Here is a 17,452-nt window from a genome sequence, read left to right on the forward strand (position 1 = left end):
ACACACACACACACAGAGAGAGGGAGAGAGAGCTGCTGCTGTGAGGACTCCTGCTCACTCATTGATGTTTTTATACATTATGTTTAACTCTCTCCAGTATGACGGCGGGACGGGAATCACATTATCAGGATGCGCAGAAGTGGAATAAACTGAACCCGACGCGCATCCAGCTGCTGCTAGCTCGCTAGGTGGCTAGCCGCGGAAGCTAACCGTAGCTAAGCAGTCAAACCTCGGTGGAAGTCGCTGGGTTTTCCACCCGCACCCCGGTTAGTTACCTGCTTTTATTCGTGCGTGTGCGTGTGTGTGTGTGTAACGTGAAAGGTGACCAACAAATGGAGCTGTTCCAGGCCAAAGACGACTACATCCTCCAGAGGGGGGACCGAGCTCTGTGGTGCAGCCGGAGAGACGGGACCATGACGGTCAGACCTGGTGCGTACCTCCTCTCTGCTGCCTCTAAACTCACATTTGGTGTTATTAGAGAGGGATAAAAAGCTGTGTGTGTGTGTGTGTGTGTTTGGAGCTGACAGACAGGAGTTTATTGGTGTTTTAAGTGTCATCCAAAGGAGTGTAATCTCAGTGTGTAGTCATTTAATCGCTCTGAATTAACCAGCTGCGTTACACGAAACAAGCTGTTTAGGTGAAGAGGTAGAAAATAGGTGTGTGCGACGTGATTAAGTCTTGAAATCCACGTCCTGGCTTTCATTCCGGGAGTGCCAACACCCCAAACACACTCCAAAAGTTTGCTCTGCCTCTTATGTTACACATTGAAGGGTAAATGTGACCTTTTCAGTGCTTCTTTAAGTCAAACACACAGGTGAAGTGAAGCTTTTGGCTTACATAGCTCACCAGATGTCCCCTTTTCTAATATGATTTAACATGCATTGCCATTATAATGCATGGGAAACAAGAAGAGCGCAATAAATGCAGGGTCAAACCAGCATGTTAAGTCTGTTAAAGCAGCTCCTGGCAAGCACACCTCGGTCACATTGCAGAAGTGAGCACTGTTGCAACACTTTCTTATTGAATGAGAATACTATTGGGGTTGTGAGAAATACTCCCAGGTGAAGTGAAATGAAACCGCTGGAAGTAAGACAGAAGTTTCTATAAGGCTGTTGCGTGTTGCCCTGCTGTGTGGCGGTGCAGCCATCCTGAACAGGTTTTTAGTTGCACCACTGTTTCATTATTTAATTGGAAAAAGGAGTTTCCACTCCTCGCTGGGTTTCCACTCCACTCTCAATCACACAGAAGTATTTCCATGATAATACACACGCTGAGGAGAGCTTATCTTATTCTTTTAGATTAGTTTTATTATTATTTTATGCCTACAAGAGCCTTTTCTTGCCGGGCCCCTCACAGCCAGTTCCCCTCGGCTGTACATGAAATTGTCTGGCTGGTGGAACAGGAAGAGTCATTGTCTGAAGCTGCCTCCAGTTAGTTCTCCACCCTTGGCCACACCCTTCACATTTTTTCCAATTTTCTCCACTACGATGTTTAATCCGTCGCCAACGTTAAGCATTCCAGTTTTCCTTTTTAGTCACCGGGTTAGTTCAGTGGCGTAACAAACGCATCCTGCTGTGTCAGTGAATTGAGACGATCCTCTCCAGTCAGATTACACTTTCTTAAATAAAGTGAGTGTAATAGCTGTACTTCTCATGCATAATGAATGACACACCTTATGAGACTGATTTACTGAGACCCCTCTATCTATCGACGGCTTGTTTCAGCTGCAATCTTTAAAGTAGGTCGTCAAGTCTTTTGAGGTTAAGAGTGTTTTACTGAGGTACTCAAAACAGGTCTTAGCATGGCAACAGGAAACCACACAACCATGACTATGTTGAGGTACTTTCTGTTTAGTGAACTGAGAAGGTGAAGCCTTTTAGTGTGTGAATATCTAGTTGTTTTAGTCGTGTTTGATCCCGAGCCGATGTCCTGATGTCCATGTTTTCTTTATATTTCAGCAACAGACCTGTTGTTGGCTTGGAATCCAGTGTGTTTGGGTTTGGTAGAAGGTGTGATTGGAAAGATACAGCTTCACACAGGTAAGTGGAGAATAAACATTTCATCCTCAGTTGTTTTGTTTTGCACAGAGCACACACACACACACATACACACATTCTTGCCAGTATTTTCCATCTGTGTGCACTAGACACTTGAGTTACCAGATCATCCAGTGCTTAGTATGTTTCTTACTCAACAGGAAAAGTGTGAAAAATGGTGTAAAAGTACTTTTGAAATGCGTGTAGTTATGAAGAGGAGTGAGCTGATGGTGATGATTCAAATTTATGATCTGATTCTGTTGCCTCTTGTGTTCCCTCAGGGAAGGAAGATTGAATATTATACCCTTCACAGACATATAGATTATTCTTGTAAATTCAGATGGATTTAATATTTATTTACCAGATGTCTTGTGTTATCTTATTTAAAATAAAATGGCTGGTTGTGCAGCTGCTTTCTTCACACCTTTCAGAATGTGAGGAATTCTTCACCCATGATTCAGCTCCCCCCTTCTTCTTCGTCTTCTTCTTTCTCCTCTTGGCAGATCTTCCTCTGGGCCTCGTATTAATCCGCCAGAAAGCACTCGTGGGCCATTTACCAGGCAATCACAAAGTCTACAAGATCACCAAGATAGCTGTCATTCCTCTGTCTGACGAGGAGCCTCAGGAGCTCGAGCTGGAGGTGTGTGTGCTGTAATGAACCGGTGTTTATGCACTTGTGTTTTAATTACTGCATTTAGCTCCCGACAAGCAATGTAACCGCGCTTGTGAGAGTCCTAATTTGTTATTTAATGTGCGTAAGAGTATGATTCATCTCGGATGGGCTGACAGTGATGCAAAATGAGTAGTAAATGTTTTATTTTATTCAAAGATCAATTTTGTTTATCGCCCACACATTTGGAATGAGAATTAAATGCAGACGTAAAGAAATCTCTGTGATAGATCTCAAAGGAAGTTGAATATTGCTAAGATTTCAGTCTTTCAGGGGAGCTTCATGGACGGTGAGACAGAGTATTTTCAAGTGAGTAAATACGGAGGAGGATGATTGTTCCTGGATAGGCTTTTAGACCCCGTACTGCTGTACATTGTCCTCGTACTGCAGAGTGATCCGTCCAACCCTTTTGTGTCTAGAAGTCCTTTAGATCAATGTAGCTGTAGGAAAAAAGAGAACAATATACTGTAGAGTTTGTTTTTGGCTGTTCGTAGTGGGTAGTAATAAACTCTTTGTTTACTTCTTGTTATAAGAAATTCAAGGTGGTACCAAATTCTATTATAGATATCACCGTTATGTTTATGACACATGTAAAATTGCATACATTTGACGGAGGATCCTCTTTTTCAGCTTTGCAAGAAGCATCACTTTGGAATCGACAAACCAGAGAAACTGGCCCAGTCTCCCGATGAGAAGTTCTTGATGAAAACTTTCAGCCAGATCAAATCTAACGTGGGTGTGCCCATCAAGAAAAAGGTATGTGTTTGTATTGTGCACTTCATGAAAGTGTATTCTCTTACCCTGAACTTTTCCTTTTCTTTCACACTTTTGAAGGTCTCATAGATTTTGCTTTCTTTGCTTTGTCAGCTTATCGCTCTGTTCTATCCGTCCAATCCCAATCCAGTATTCCCCTGCCTTCCAGGTCAAGGAAAACAAAGAGAAGGAACGTCTGGAGAGGCGGCTGCTGGATGAGCTGTATAAGGTATTCATGGACTCGGACTCCTTCTACTACAGCATGACCTACGACCTGACGAACAGTGTGCAGCGTCAGGGAGACTCGGATAAATCCAGTTTACCACTATGGAAACAGGTGAGGACACGAACACATTTAACAACTTGTTGGGTTTTTATTGAAAGATTAAAACCCTTAAATCTGATTGATAATAATTTGTATTCTCTGTGAAAGGTGGATGACCGTTTCTTCTGGAATAAACACATGATCCAAGACCTTATTGACCTGCAGGTAAATGAGGAAGTGGCACTGCTTGATTGTTTTCTCTTTCTCTTTTGTTGCGAGGTCTAAGGGTGTAACTGGCCCTGCTGTGTAAGTGTGGCAGTTGTATGTGCTGATAATTCCCAGAGCTTTATCAGAAGAGTATGAAAATACTCAGTGAATACTGAATAGAAAGGGTAACGGCTCTGAGTTATGAAAGATTGTCTCCTTTGGGTAGATGCAAAGTGCTTCCTTATCTACGGAGGCCGAGAGCAGCCATGCTTACAGTCTTTTTTTTTTTTACGCCGCTATCTCGAGGTCATGAGTTAATTTGATAAAACAAAAGGCTGATTTCTTGAGATAAAGAGATAATCACGAGAAAACGACTTTCGTGTCTCGAGATCACAGGATAATTAAGGATAATTTGATCTCTCTTGATTTCAGCCTTAAAGATCACTGACTGTCGGGAGGATTCACAGCTGAACTGAAAAGACTTGTTACCAGAATCTACACCTGAGAGTTAATTTAGGTTATTAATTTCCTGGCAACGTGATGCAATACTGACAAAACCTATCCTGAGAAGATTTATTAAATGAGCTTTAACATCCCTTCAATGTCCAGATTCTTTTCATGCAGTTTTGTCCAGGCTGCTCTGCTCTGTTTGGTCAGTAGAAAAGTTAATGTGAACTTGCATGTCATTCCTTCATGCGTTGTCCATTATGTGGAACCAATTACTACATTAAAGAGCTACATGCTAATGCTAATCTGATAAAGATTATAAGTAATGAAAACTAAACAACCTTTTGTTTTCTTGTGAGAACAGGTTGATTATCTTGTTTTATCGAGATATCAAAGCTAATTTTCTCGAGACAATTATCTTAATTAAAGGCTCACGGCTGTTTATCAACCTGGCGAACAGCATTTTTATATTCTTGCCCTGCTATTTTCTTTCCTTTTTAAATGCTTCAGGTGCCAGAGGTGGACTTCTGGGTGATCCCAATCATCCAGGGGTTTGTACAGGTGGAGGAACTGGTGGTGAACTACAACGAGACATCCGATGAGGAAAGGAGCAGCCCTGAGACCCCGCCACAGGAGGTCACCTGTGTTGATGACATCCATCCCCGCTTCACCGTGGCCCTGATCTCCAGACGTAGCCGCCACCGCGCAGGTAGAGCTGCTAAATAAATGGGTCATGTTGTGTAATTAGGACTGATTTATCACCCCACATTGAAGGGTTTTATCCACAAAGGGCTTTGAACAACTGTGCAGACAAGTTAGTTTTTGTTCTCTTCCAGTGAAGCGTGATCTGTGATAAAAATAATCTGAACAGAGTCAATGCATTCTCCTTGCCCAAAGGGATGCGGTACAAACGCAGAGGAGTGGATACCGATGGCCGTGTGGCTAACTATGTGGAGACAGAGCAGTTGATCCACGTGCACAGCCACACTCTGTCCTTTGTGCAGACTCGTGGCTCTGTGCCTGTCTTCTGGAGCCAGGCGGGGTACCGCTACAATCCCCGGCCACGCTTAGAGAAAGGTCAGTAGAACTACATTGTCTTGCGTACACTATTATAGAGGCTTTGTTTGAGTGTAGTGGGCCTTTCACTTCCTGTTTTATTTTTGGTTGTACCTTAAAAAAAGACATTTCATTCAGTACCAGTCTTCTCTTTTACACATCTGTCCAGTGTATCTGAGCTATGTCTTACATATGAATCAAATATAGTCAGTCATTGGTCTTGATTTGGAGAAATTTTAGATTGAATATGGGGAATTTGCTCTTATCTTCTCGACAACAATATACAGGCTTGCAAACTAGATCTCTTAAAGACTTTGACCAGATTCAGTTATATGGAAATCATTTGTGGGCTCATTTTTCTAACATTTCAGGAGAAAAGGAGACCATGTCTTACTTTTCTGCTCACTTTGAAGAACAGCTGAAACTCTACAAGACACAGGTGGGTTGTGTTTAGCACGGTTATTGTATTTGCATGCGTCAGTCTGGTGTTAGGATTTTGACTCTGTCACCTCTGTGGTTGTTTTGCCACCTGCAGCTGCATTGAGTTTGAATTTTATGACTGTGTATGTGTGAACTAAACTTTACCGTGAGAGTGCCCTGACTGGAACTGGTGACATTATTTACTATTCGTCATCTTTTACTTACAAGTCAGACTGAAAATGTATTTAAGCAGATTGTGTTAGTACAGTTGCTGCTGTTGAACTGCTTTGTAGGTAAAAGTATTGGCCTTTTAAAGAATGCAAACTTTGTCAACTTTGTCCCAGGTTAGTTGTCCTTCCTCATGTCAAACACTTTTTATTGTCTTCTTCAGGTCATCATTAACTTAGTGGATCAAGGTGGACGAGAGAAGATAATTGGCGACGCGTATCTGAAGCAGGTCTTGCTCTACAACAACCCAAACCTCACATATGTTTCATTTGACTTCCACGAACACTGGTGAGAGAAACACTTTTTTGAGCAGATGTAGTTGTAAAGATCTGTTTTATACCACAATACATTAACTTCCCCTTTGTGCTTCTTATATCCTGTTTTCTCAGCCGAGGTATGAAGTTCGAGAATGTACAAATACTGACGGACGCCATCTCTGACATCATCACTGACATGAAGTGGGCCTGGTAAGTTTCATGTCAGTATTTTCTGGGAGTTTCTTGCTAACGTGAACTCTTGTTTATCTTCTTTGGGGCCCTGTTTCGTTAGAGTGCATGTTAGTAATCCTGTCTATTATTGGGATAAAGACCGTAATCTCATGAATGCATACTATGATCTCGTCCTCTGTCAGGGTGGATCAGGCCGGAGTTATCTGCAAGCAGGAGGGCATCTTCAGAGTCAACTGTATGGACTGTCTTGACAGAACCAACGTGGTGCAGGCTGCTATTGCTCGGGTGGTGATGGAGCAACAGGTGAGATCTGCTCCTTGTCTGGTTCACAACATAGATATGTCATTGTGTAGGTGTTGCTTTCTACATTTAACTCACTATTTCCTGCACCAGTGACCTTTTAGACTGAAAGTTACACTGTTTATCAAACTCGTGTCCAGATAAGTAAACTTAACAGCTCCTCAGTGCCCGTAAAATTAAACTTTATTCTCCTGAGAGAGCCCAGTGTAAGATAAGACTTTATTGCCTGTTCACACAGGAATGTGACACATCACATGCTCCAGCAATCTTCAGAATAACATAATATCAAGAACATCTAAACATAAATAAGTCTGGTGTTAGAGAGAGGTAAAAATACAACATTTAAAGGTAAAAATACACATTAAAAACATTACTGTTAATGTGTATTTTTAAAAGAAGTGACCTTTTATAAATAATAATACCAGTATTAATAACATAGAATAATCAACATTATCATAAACATCATTGACTGCTTTCTAAAACTGGGATTACAAAGTGCTTTACTGTAGCCTGATTGAACTTCTCTCTGTTAGTTTGTAGGCAGTTTACTTTGTGTGCGTGTGTGTGTACGACAGATTACTGACATGTGCATATATTTGCTCATCAGCTCACACACAGACACATCCATAGTTTACACACTAACTCAGCTGTGCAGAAACTCCATTATATTCATTCAATTTGATGAGCAAATACAAGTGTAAATTGAGCAATTAATAAAAATGGACATATGCTGACCTTCCCTGTTGTCTCTTTTCTTCCTGCAGCTGAAGAAACTGGGTGTGATGCCTCCAGAGCAGCCTTTGCCCCTCAAATGCTACAGGATTTATCAGATCATGTGGGCCAACAATGGAGACACCATCAGCAGACAGTACGCAGGCACAGCGGCGCTCAAGGTAACGTCATTATCTTTTGCACGCGCGTTCACTTCTGAATCAGCTTAAACAAACAGTAGTGAAGTGTGTCATCTTCTTTTGGCACAGTCAGTTGTAGCTTTCTCCAACAGTGGGACTCATGAATCACTAGAGTATTGCTGTGGATGAAACGCATCAGAATGACAAATATGGACTGAGCCTGTTGGACTTAAAAGTGGACTGAAAGGTTACAATTCAAAGGTGAGTCAAAGGGCACATTTAACATTGTTTGATGTATTTTAGGGAGATTTCACCAGGACGGGGGAGAGGAAACTGGCTGGTGTGATGAAGGATGGCGTGAACTCAGCCAACCGCTACTATCTGAACCGCTTTAGGGATGCTTACAGACAGGCAGTCATTGGTATGAAAAGCGAAGAATATTCAAGATATTCTAGCTGTGTTCGTGTATCTGTACCCACTCTTCTGAACCCCCTGCCTCTCCCTGCAGACCTAATGATGGGCCTGCCTGTGACGGAGGACCTCTACTCCATCTTCAGTAAGGAGAAGGAGCATGAAGAGAAAGAGAAGGAGAGCCAGAGGGGAGCGCAGGAGCAGGTCAGCCTCCTTTTGCAAACCTACATGCAGCTTTTGCTGCCTGATGACGAGAAGTTTCACGGAGGTTGGGCCCTCATCAATTGTGACATGAGGTAAGTCTGATTACTTTATTAACTGTAGATGATGAGCTCTGTTTATACCATGTTTTCAGAAGTTTCTAAATCGCTCTTTTCATACCATTCACTTATTTTCCCACCAGCCTCGTTGACGCAACCAACAAAGACGTGGATGTGCTTCTGCTTCTGTCTGACAAAGCTTATTACATTGCTTAGTGAGTCTTGACTTTCAATTTGCATTTTTTCTTCAAAAATTGGTCTTATAGATTCACTTATGTTTAAATGTATTTTCTTGCAGCTATGACGAGGAAGCAGATAAAGTCAACCAATACCAGCGCCTCAATTTAGAGGGTTTGGAAAAGATCGAAATCGGTACGTTGGACTCAAAGCAGAAGTGAAGGTTCTTGTACACTGAGTCACTCAACACTTCCCAAAAGTGTGCTTGACAGTTTCTCAGTAACCTTTCAGTAACATCTCCGCTGATTATGATTCATGCAAGGAAAGCACATCACTGAAAATGGTAGTTATGAGTTGTGTTTTCTTTTGCAGGTCCAGAGCCGACGCTGTTTGGGAAGCCAAAGTTCTGCTGCATGCGTTTACATTACAGGAATGAAGAGACGAGTGGATACTTTCACACGCTCAGAGCAGCAACGCGAAATCCTGAGGATGACGGTAAAGGTAGGATGTAATTCTTAAAATTCTTTAAACAACAAGAAAACTAAACTTCAATCACAAACTCTGCATATACTGATTGAGACTTACCATGTGATACATTTCAGACACATTACAATGCATAGCTGAGATGCTTCGCATAACTAAACAGGCCACAGGACTGGATCTGCTTGTCGTTGAAAAGAAGCTGGAGAGGTGAGTACTGGTCTGTCATTAAGATAATTAGCGTTCAACAACAGTTGTGGGTCGCGTACTGACGCTGTTTGTATCGGTGTTCCAGGCGGCAGAGTAAACCTCATGAGGATATAATGGGCATCCAGAACAAACCTGCTGACCAGGGCCAGGGGAGCTCTGGGCTGGCGCAGGGCAAAAGCTTCCTCCTCAACAAATTCTCCTCTCTCAATCAGAAAGTGAAACAAACCAAGACGAACGTAAACATCGGCCCCTTCAAGCCCCTCGGGAAGCTGGGTAACTTCTCTAAGCCTGATGTAAAAGTCAATTTCCTAAAGCCAACTATGCATGTCAACCTGTGGAAGTCGGACAGCAGCTTGGAAACGTCCGATAACAACCCGGGAACAGGAGCCCTAAAAGATATCGGTGACGCGCACTCTGAAATCTCCGACGACTCTGACTCCTATAATTCTGACCCAGAGCACCCGTGTTCTGGGTCTTTAGAAAACGTGGACTATGTGCTGCCCAGCTGCGGCATTGTAGCATCAAACCCACGACTGGGCAGCCGCTCCCAGTCGATTGGTAGCGTGGAGCTAAATATCCCCTCTGTTATCCGGGTCACTGGATGTGACGGGAAGCAGGAAAGTCCCTCTCAAGTCAGTGATGACAAGTCCCCCGGGGCCGCCTCGGTGGCTGAAGAAGCCATCCTGATTGACTTTGGTACTCCCATTGATGCCTACTGCCACCAGTTTGTCCAGGATGCACAGACCAAACCCGTTGAGGTGTTTGGAGAGCAGCCGCCTGCTGCCGTCCCCCCACTCAACCCCGTCGTGCCTGTGCAGAACAAGACCCCAGCAGACTCAGACAAGCAGCCAAGCTCCAATCCGCAGCCTCAGGAGGACGAGGAGGAGGAGGAGCCCCAGCTCCCCAGGCCGTCCCAGCTAGACGTCGAGTCCACTACCTCCAGTTCCAACCTCCTCACCGTCCAGAAGCCCAGCTCTGCGGCCTCAGGAGGCTCTCAGAGGAGTCTGAGTTCACAGATGGAGGGCAGCCTCGGACCGTCACCCGCCGACAGCAACGGCAGCCGAGTGGTGTCCCCCTTTGCCAAGATCAGGAGCTCCATGGTCCAGGTGGCCAGCTTCACCCAGGCGGGCCTCACCCAGGGCATCAACTTTGCTGTGGCGAAAGTGCAGAAGAGCCCGGAGCCAGATACTGTTAACGAAGCCCAAGAGAACGAGCTGAAGGCAATGTTTACACAGTGCCAGACCAGGATCATTCAGATCTAGTGCTTTCCTCGTAGCAGGATTTTGTAGTCGTACATCGTGTAGAAACTCCCTGTATGGTAGCAGTAGCAGCAGCTTGCACATAGCGTCACTACTCGGCCAAGAAACACGCTCTTAAATTTCCCCCTTTAGTTAAGGCTGCCCACGTTAGTGATTACTCTTGTACAGAACTTATAGTTAAGCCCAACACGACAGTGACCATGTTTACATGCACATAATCATGGATTCCCTTAGAGATATTTAACTCGCATCCCTTTTGCCATGCAACCTTGCACACTGATAGAAATGTCAGTCCTCTCCTTTAATGGTTTAATAATTCCTCACTATTAAAATTGCAATAATGGCAGTACCGTAACATTTCTGATACTAATGTCTCAAGAGTAGTGGTATAAAAATGGGAAATGTTCAAGTATCTGAGGAGTCAGTTATAATTCCCATCTGTGTATGTACTTTAAAATCTTAACTGACTCCAGAAATAATACAGCTAACTGTTAAATTGGTAAAGTACAGTTTTCTTGTCAGATTTAAAGGATATTCTCATTATAATTACCTTTACAGACAAATAACTAAGCTATTTAAGTTTTTAAGACGTTTTAAACTCATGTACTTCCAGCGTGATATGCAGAGTATTTGTGCATGTAAACATGTCACCATCCTTAGTTTAAAAAAAAAAAAAAAAAGAAGTTATTTTTTACCCACAATGCTTGCATGTGAGGTTAACGATAACAGCTGATATCGACAAGACAGGTAAACATTAGCTGCATGTTGAAAGACCAACTCTGACTTTATCATGTACTGTATGTCATCATGTATATGTGCGGGTCACTTGGCGTTTGTGATATAGACCTCGTAATAACCTTCAATTTGTAACAGTTGTTGTAGAAACCAACCAAATATCTCTTGTGATTCCCCAAAGGACAAGTCCATGTTAACTATTACCTTTGTATAGCTGTCAGAAACTAGCCGGACGACATACCGTACGTAGTTATCCTATGTAATATCAATGTTGTCAAGTGTAACTTAGAAGATATGCCGTTAATGAAACAAAGACTACACGAGACTTTTAGTAAGAGTATCCCGGTTGTCGATAATGTACAGTGAGTATTGTAATGTTTATCTGTTCCCTGAGTAGAGCCTTCCCTTAAGCTTTTTGTATTGATGGTAGGGTGGCAGCTCCATATGTTCAGAGAGGTATGAGCATTATATTTTGAAAAAGAACGCCCAGTAATGTCATTGCTAATCACGAATAACCAGAAAACGACTGGTTGGAGTTGTTTTTTTGATAGATATTATGTACTGAAATAACTATTCTAACGGTCGTAATAATTAACTAATGAGGGTTTGTTTGAACGGAGTCCTCCCAGCCAGCGTTGTACATTGACGTTGCATGTTTGACAAAGACAGGAGAGTAGCATATAGTAGGTATATATGCAATTGCACCCACCCAATTATTAGAAACACTGACGCTTTATGCACTCCCCAAACTGAAAGCATATTTGCCTTAACAGGGAATTGAAGTGGGATTATGTATATCAGGTATTTATGGCAAAATCTACCTTTTTAAGTCCATTATAACATGTTACATTTGGTGTACTGTATAAAAGATCATATTCAGGGTTACTGTACGTCATCAAGCTCTATCTTGGGATATTTCATCGACTGGCACATACACTCTCGATGGAAATGAGCAGGTTTGTGTGTTGGCTGTGTGTGTGTGCTGTACAGTATGCGAGTGTGTGTGTCTGAGCGTCCCTGCTGCTGCTTGGTGTTTAGGACTCTAGTTATATTTATGTGCTACGAAGCCGTAAACATCGTTATATTGTAAAAAATTTTTTTAATGACTTCAAGAAGTGAGGTTTTGCCTCATTAGTCACTCGTTAAAGTTGACCATCGTTATTCAGTGTAAATCTCCTGACCTTGTTACAGTCCTCCAGAAGAAATAAAGAACCAAGGCCACTTCATCCCACTGCTGTGTCGTTAGGACAAATAATAATAATCTGGTTTGCTTCGAGCTGAAATATCCCAAGATAAACTGTCACACATTTCATTTTTTGTGTTACATTTGCCTGTTTTCTGCATTCGGCTTGCTCACCAGCAGATACGATGTGGGATCCGTGTATATTTTATCTGACTATACTTGTGTTAAGTGAGACTGTGGGCTGCTTTGCGGGTGCTACATTATATAGTCACTGAACCTGCTGATAGCGTGTGGCGCTGCCAAAGCTTTACGGTAATAGCTGCAATGCAAAGTTTTAATGCAGAAGGTGGTGGTTGTTTTTTTTTTTAAACTTCCTTCAGGATTGCAAACACTGGAGCAGTTCTCATGCAGAGCATAAACTTTAATTCTGTCCTCAACTGGCTGTATGAAGCTAAAAGGAACAGTAATCCTCAACATTCCTGATAGAGACCACGACGTTTAAGTGTTGGTGTCTGGTTTTTATATGCAAAAGCTGGCAGTTATGTTTGATCCTCTATTTGCTGGGTGAGATTTTTTTTCTCCTGTCCTTCTTGTTTACAGCAAGTGCTTTTTGCAACCACTTCTTTTCATTTGTTTTCTGTGGTTGTCCCCGCCCGCCTCCCCTCCTCCCATTAGGACCCTAGACCATGACACATTATTATGTGACTAGAGGTCTTAAAGCTTTTGATTTGCACTGTTCAAGCACATTTTCTAGCCATTCCATCTGAATGTTTGTGGTCATATCTCTCCTCTTTACCAACTGACTGTCAGTTTTCCACAGTGTACTGAGATTGTATTGTATATTAAAGTATCCTATTTATTCTTATCCTCTTTGAGTGTGTTACTTGATAACAAAATGCACTGTACACTTTTTGTTTAGGAAGATATTCCTGTTGGAATAAAAAGTATATGAGTGAACGAGTGTTGCATGAGGTTTATTGTCAAAATTCATGAACAGGAAGTCTCCATGCCAGCATATCCAACAGTTGGCTCTTTATATACACTGGCAACTCCAGACCTCGTTACTTTATTTACATATTGTTGAGGTTAACAAGACTTTTTTCTGTTAACATACAAAGTTTGGTCTGCGGCAACACTGCTGGCAAAAGGAAGACAGAACGGGAGTAATGATACATTGAGATGTTACTGTAAGTACAAACTACATTAGTCCATGAAGGGAAAATATATCTGAACGTTATCTGCAAATGGTAAAAAAGTTGAACCACGACGAGCTATTTCTGGCATATGAAAAGCATCTTTATTACAAACTTTTTTTTTTTTTTTAAGGTATCAAAAAAGAAAAACAAAAGCCGTCTCATTCGTCTCTCTGATCACGGCTCGTTGCCGTTGACACACTTGTGCTGCTCCATCCGGCTCCTCCGCTGCATGTCGATGTGTTTGGCTCTCAGCCAGCTGTCTCTGCACAGAGAGGTCTGTCCCAGGCTCAGAGACAGCAACCTGCCAACAAACACACACACAGTCAGCTCACAAATACTCAGATAACGCTGTTGTTGCTTAACGTATCTGAGAAATTATTGTTGTTAACCCTAACGCCTTTTAAAGAGCAGATAAATGCCAAGTAAAGTAGCTTATATAAACTCAATCACAGCCCACCTCGCAACGACGAGCATCCTGTGGAGGTCCTCAGCAGACACGCTCTGGGGGTCGTCCTTCCTCATATCTACAAAGTCATCCTCAACTGACTGGGGACATCAGAAGGAGGACGAGCAGTTACAGGACACGTTAATGTACACAGACACCGAACAGACAACCACAGGCCGGCTGAGTACGTGAAGGAACATCTAACCTGCATCCCACCTCCACATGTGATTAAAAAGGGTTATTTCCCCTTTTGTTACTCATTCGTGTGCACTCACTCACCTTTGTCATTTCGTCAGAGATATTGTAGTCCAGCAGCCGAGCCACGCTCAGGTAGAGTCTGAACTTGTTGAGCTGTGACGACGTCTGCGTATGCATGTGGATGCTGCTGAGGTACTCCTCCATGTCGGCTGGGGTGACCTGAGACTGTAGGTGTATCCGACAGTCGGACTGTGGGGCCACAGAGAGAGAGACAGAGCAACATTGACACAGTGCCAGGGATGACCTTAGTACATATAAACGCTATATGAATACAGTTTTTTCCACAGGTGTTGCTATGCAGAAGTAGGCCCTGCCTTGTGTGCACGCGCACGCCTAGTTTGGCTTATTCTCAAAACTTCCTAGCACGCCAGACAGGAGCAAAGCCTTGGCGAGCTGAGCGTGAAGCGTCTGATGAGCTCCAGCTGCTCAACAGACGAGAGTTGGGCAACGTAAACGCAGACGTCCGCTGCTGACTTCTAATCAACCCTGGGAGTTGTTTACAGCGTGCTGCCCTTCACCACAGGACTAATAGACGGCCGAGCCTGACGCCTCTCCCAGGATTGTTCCTGCGGCACACAGCTGACGCCATGGCAACCCGTTAGACCAACACACAGGAATAGCACACAGCACATTCCTCGGGCCGTTCGCAACAGAGCGAGAGACCCGGGCTAAAGCTGCTGGCTGGAGGGGCCGCTGCGGCCGACCAATGGCAGCTCGACGCCGGCCTCCACCGTCAGACACGGCTCAGTCTCATGAGAGGCTGAAGGAAACCTAACCCCTCCCTCCCCATGCCGGGGGTGGAGGGGGGTTGAGTTGTCACCCTGCGGTTGCACGCCTCATCCCTCTTTGTCCTCACCGGCAGCAGCGAGCGGCCCTCTGACACGATGAGCACGTTAATATTGCAGGGGAATTCCATCTGGTGGTAGTTAAAGTCATAATCGACCTTCTGCCAAGAGATCAGGTTCCCGAGGGCCGTGACGTTACGCACACCTACACAACAAAAACACACACACACACAGATCCAACCTAGTTAGTGTTAGCTCAGTCAAATCATACTAACAGTGTCAACATTAACGGCTGAGTTTCTCTCTCAGTGTCGTCCCCTCGTGGTTTACAGAAGCCTCACCTGTTGTGTCCAGTTGTCCCTGCTCCAGCTGGATCTCATCCAGGAACAGGGAAGTGTTTCTGGCCAGCTGCAGGACTCCACTCGCTAGCCGATTGGCCACATAGTCCTTCTTAGGCACCAACCGCATCTGGTTCATGTTCTGCAGGCTCATTCCCAGATAGTACGACTGTAGAGGGGGAAAAGAACTCTTTCATTTCAAGCAGAAATAAACAAACACAGCAGTACTGGCAGCTGCTTGGAGTTCACTCACAGAAGGCACGAGCTGCTGGATGATCTGGTAGAGGCGTTCGGTGTACGAGGCGACCGTCGGGCAGCCACTCAGGTTCAAGGTGAACTTGCCGAGTGGGAGAACGTCCCGTCTACTGTACCTGCAAGACAATCAGCCGCAGCGTGGAATTAAAATCGGCTTCAGCATCAAAAGCAAAAGACGGGAACTGAAGTGAACGTACACGTTAGAAATGAGATGCAGAAGGAGGTACTCAGCCGCCAAAGCGTCTCCCAGGAGGATGTGAGTGAAGTATGCGAGCAGCTCGGCCCTGACGGAGGCCATCTCACTCAGGGTCGACGATAAAACTGAGGAAGGACACAGAGTTAAAACACGTCCCTATAGCTACTGCAGGCATGTGCGCTTTTAAAGGCTTCACAGTGGAAAACATTCGCTGCATTATTCCTCTTCTCCAAAGCTTTACAACACAAATGAACTCCGACATAATGGCCCCTTTTTTCTGCTTCCCACACAGCTGGAGGCCGACGTGATAATGTGACTGTGACTGAGGTTTATGTTCAAAATAGACAGACTACTTTAAGGTAAAGCATCAGGTGGCTCCATTAGCTGATACACTGCACCAGCACTACATCTAATGTCTCTGCATTTCTATATGTAAAGAGCTGAACTCTGTTGTGTACAAATGACAGCATTAGCATTATAGTAGGTAAAACAAAAAGCCGTGAGAAGCTTTTATAGAATATAATACATGATAGCACTGTTATTGATTTTTAATCCATTTTCTCAGCTTTTGCAGCAGGTGCTGAATTCACATTAGGCGTTCTGTTGAAGTTCATCAACAGAAACACTATTTTCTAAGGATTTGCTGCCTTTTATTGACGCTCTATATTTAAAACTTTGCTTGGTTCATGTTCACAAAAGGAAAACACGAGGTTTTACAGGAGCCTCATTGATAATATTCATCACGCAGGCCTGTAATATTTTCTTTTCTATAACAAAACATCAGGATATTTAACTAATATTTACTCGTGTAGTCTTCCTCTTGTGGGATGAATACAAAAGTGCAACGGGTGTCAAAACAACCCGGCTTCAGGTCGTATTCAGCGGTGCGATATGCAAATCAGATGGATTGTGGCTCGGCTCATTTACATCTGTGTAAAAATAAACTGGGCCTTTGGACTGTAAGTGGCTTAGTAAGTATTTCCCTACATCTCTTCTGACAGTGTGACACAAACATCAGCACTAATGTGGTCTTCTATTCAAAAACTAGGTTATGAATATTCATGATTACTGGCGTTCACAGTCTCACACACACACAAACAAACGCAGGCGGGGAAAAAGAGAGGTGGACTTCAGTTAACAAGCTGCATTCACTCTCTACTGTTTGTCCGTACAGGCGCTGTTGTCCTCCAGCGTGGCGGAGGGCAGCAGGGGGTTGTTGTGCGACACCGGCCTGGCGTGGAGCATGTGGAGGCGAGGGACGAGCGAGGCCGGCGGGCAGTGCACCCTCTGCTCCTCTGCCGTCTCCATGGAGTCCGCGGGGTCCACGATGGATGAGGAGGCGTCTCTGTGTGGACACGGCGAGAGTGAGCAACAAACAAAGCGCAGATCGCCACCGGAGGGGGAAACTCAACTCTACAACGTGTCTTACTTCTCGTCGGCCAGAGCGCTGAGAGCGGGACTGACGGAGAGGATCCCGTAGACCTCCAGCGTGTCGTTCAGTTTGAAGCTGTCCCAGTCCTCGTACACCTGCCAACAACACGCAACCTTTTAGCTTCTGTTCTACACTCGGGGGGGGGGGGGG

At 44.0% G+C, this 17,452-nt stretch overlaps 2 protein-coding genes across 3 annotated transcripts in view; one reads left to right on the forward strand and one right to left on the reverse strand.

Annotated features, from left to right (window-relative positions):
- Nucleotides 1-9: 9 nt before the first annotated feature.
- Nucleotides 10-13,348, forward strand: inpp5f (inositol polyphosphate-5-phosphatase F). Of its 2 annotated transcripts, none has more exons than XM_035663388.1 (20): nucleotides 10-429; nucleotides 1,959-2,039; nucleotides 2,540-2,676; nucleotides 3,337-3,462; nucleotides 3,611-3,796; nucleotides 3,893-3,949; nucleotides 4,889-5,087; nucleotides 5,276-5,455; nucleotides 5,806-5,873; nucleotides 6,246-6,370; nucleotides 6,472-6,549; nucleotides 6,714-6,834; nucleotides 7,596-7,724; nucleotides 7,986-8,103; nucleotides 8,191-8,389; nucleotides 8,497-8,568; nucleotides 8,652-8,725; nucleotides 8,903-9,031; nucleotides 9,133-9,220; nucleotides 9,306-13,348. In XM_035663388.1, the coding sequence occupies exons 1-20, from the start codon at nucleotides 333-335 to the stop codon at nucleotides 10,480-10,482; spliced, it is 3,441 nt and encodes a 1,146-aa protein (XP_035519281.1). In that variant the 5' UTR covers nucleotides 10-332; the 3' UTR covers nucleotides 10,483-13,348. The 2 variants fall into 2 exon arrangements, with proteins under 2 accessions (XP_035519281.1, XP_035519282.1); XM_035663389.1 differs by having other exon boundaries at nucleotides 3,629-3,796.
- Nucleotides 13,349-13,671: 323 nt separating this feature from the next.
- Nucleotides 13,672-17,452, reverse strand: part of mcmbp (minichromosome maintenance complex binding protein) — an 8,355-nt gene continuing 4,574 nt past the window's right edge. Inside the window, exons 8-16 of the mRNA XM_035663390.1 lie at nucleotides 17,300-17,397; nucleotides 17,043-17,215; nucleotides 15,872-15,995; nucleotides 15,673-15,790; nucleotides 15,423-15,588; nucleotides 15,153-15,286; nucleotides 14,318-14,485; nucleotides 14,051-14,139; nucleotides 13,672-13,894 (exon numbers count right to left, since the gene is read on the reverse strand). Coding sequence (XP_035519283.1) covers nucleotides 13,768-13,894; nucleotides 14,051-14,139; nucleotides 14,318-14,485; nucleotides 15,153-15,286; nucleotides 15,423-15,588; nucleotides 15,673-15,790; nucleotides 15,872-15,995; nucleotides 17,043-17,215; nucleotides 17,300-17,397 — 1,197 coding nt within the window. The 3' untranslated portion in view covers nucleotides 13,672-13,767. The remainder of the gene's footprint in view (nucleotides 13,895-14,050; nucleotides 14,140-14,317; nucleotides 14,486-15,152; nucleotides 15,287-15,422; nucleotides 15,589-15,672; nucleotides 15,791-15,871; nucleotides 15,996-17,042; nucleotides 17,216-17,299; nucleotides 17,398-17,452) is intronic.

Source organism: Morone saxatilis, unplaced genomic scaffold (assembly GCF_004916995.1).
Source record: "Morone saxatilis isolate NCDOM2014 unplaced genomic scaffold, NCSU_SB_2.0 Contig19, whole genome shotgun sequence".
Classification (NCBI taxonomy): Eukaryota; Metazoa; Chordata; class Actinopteri; family Moronidae; genus Morone; species Morone saxatilis.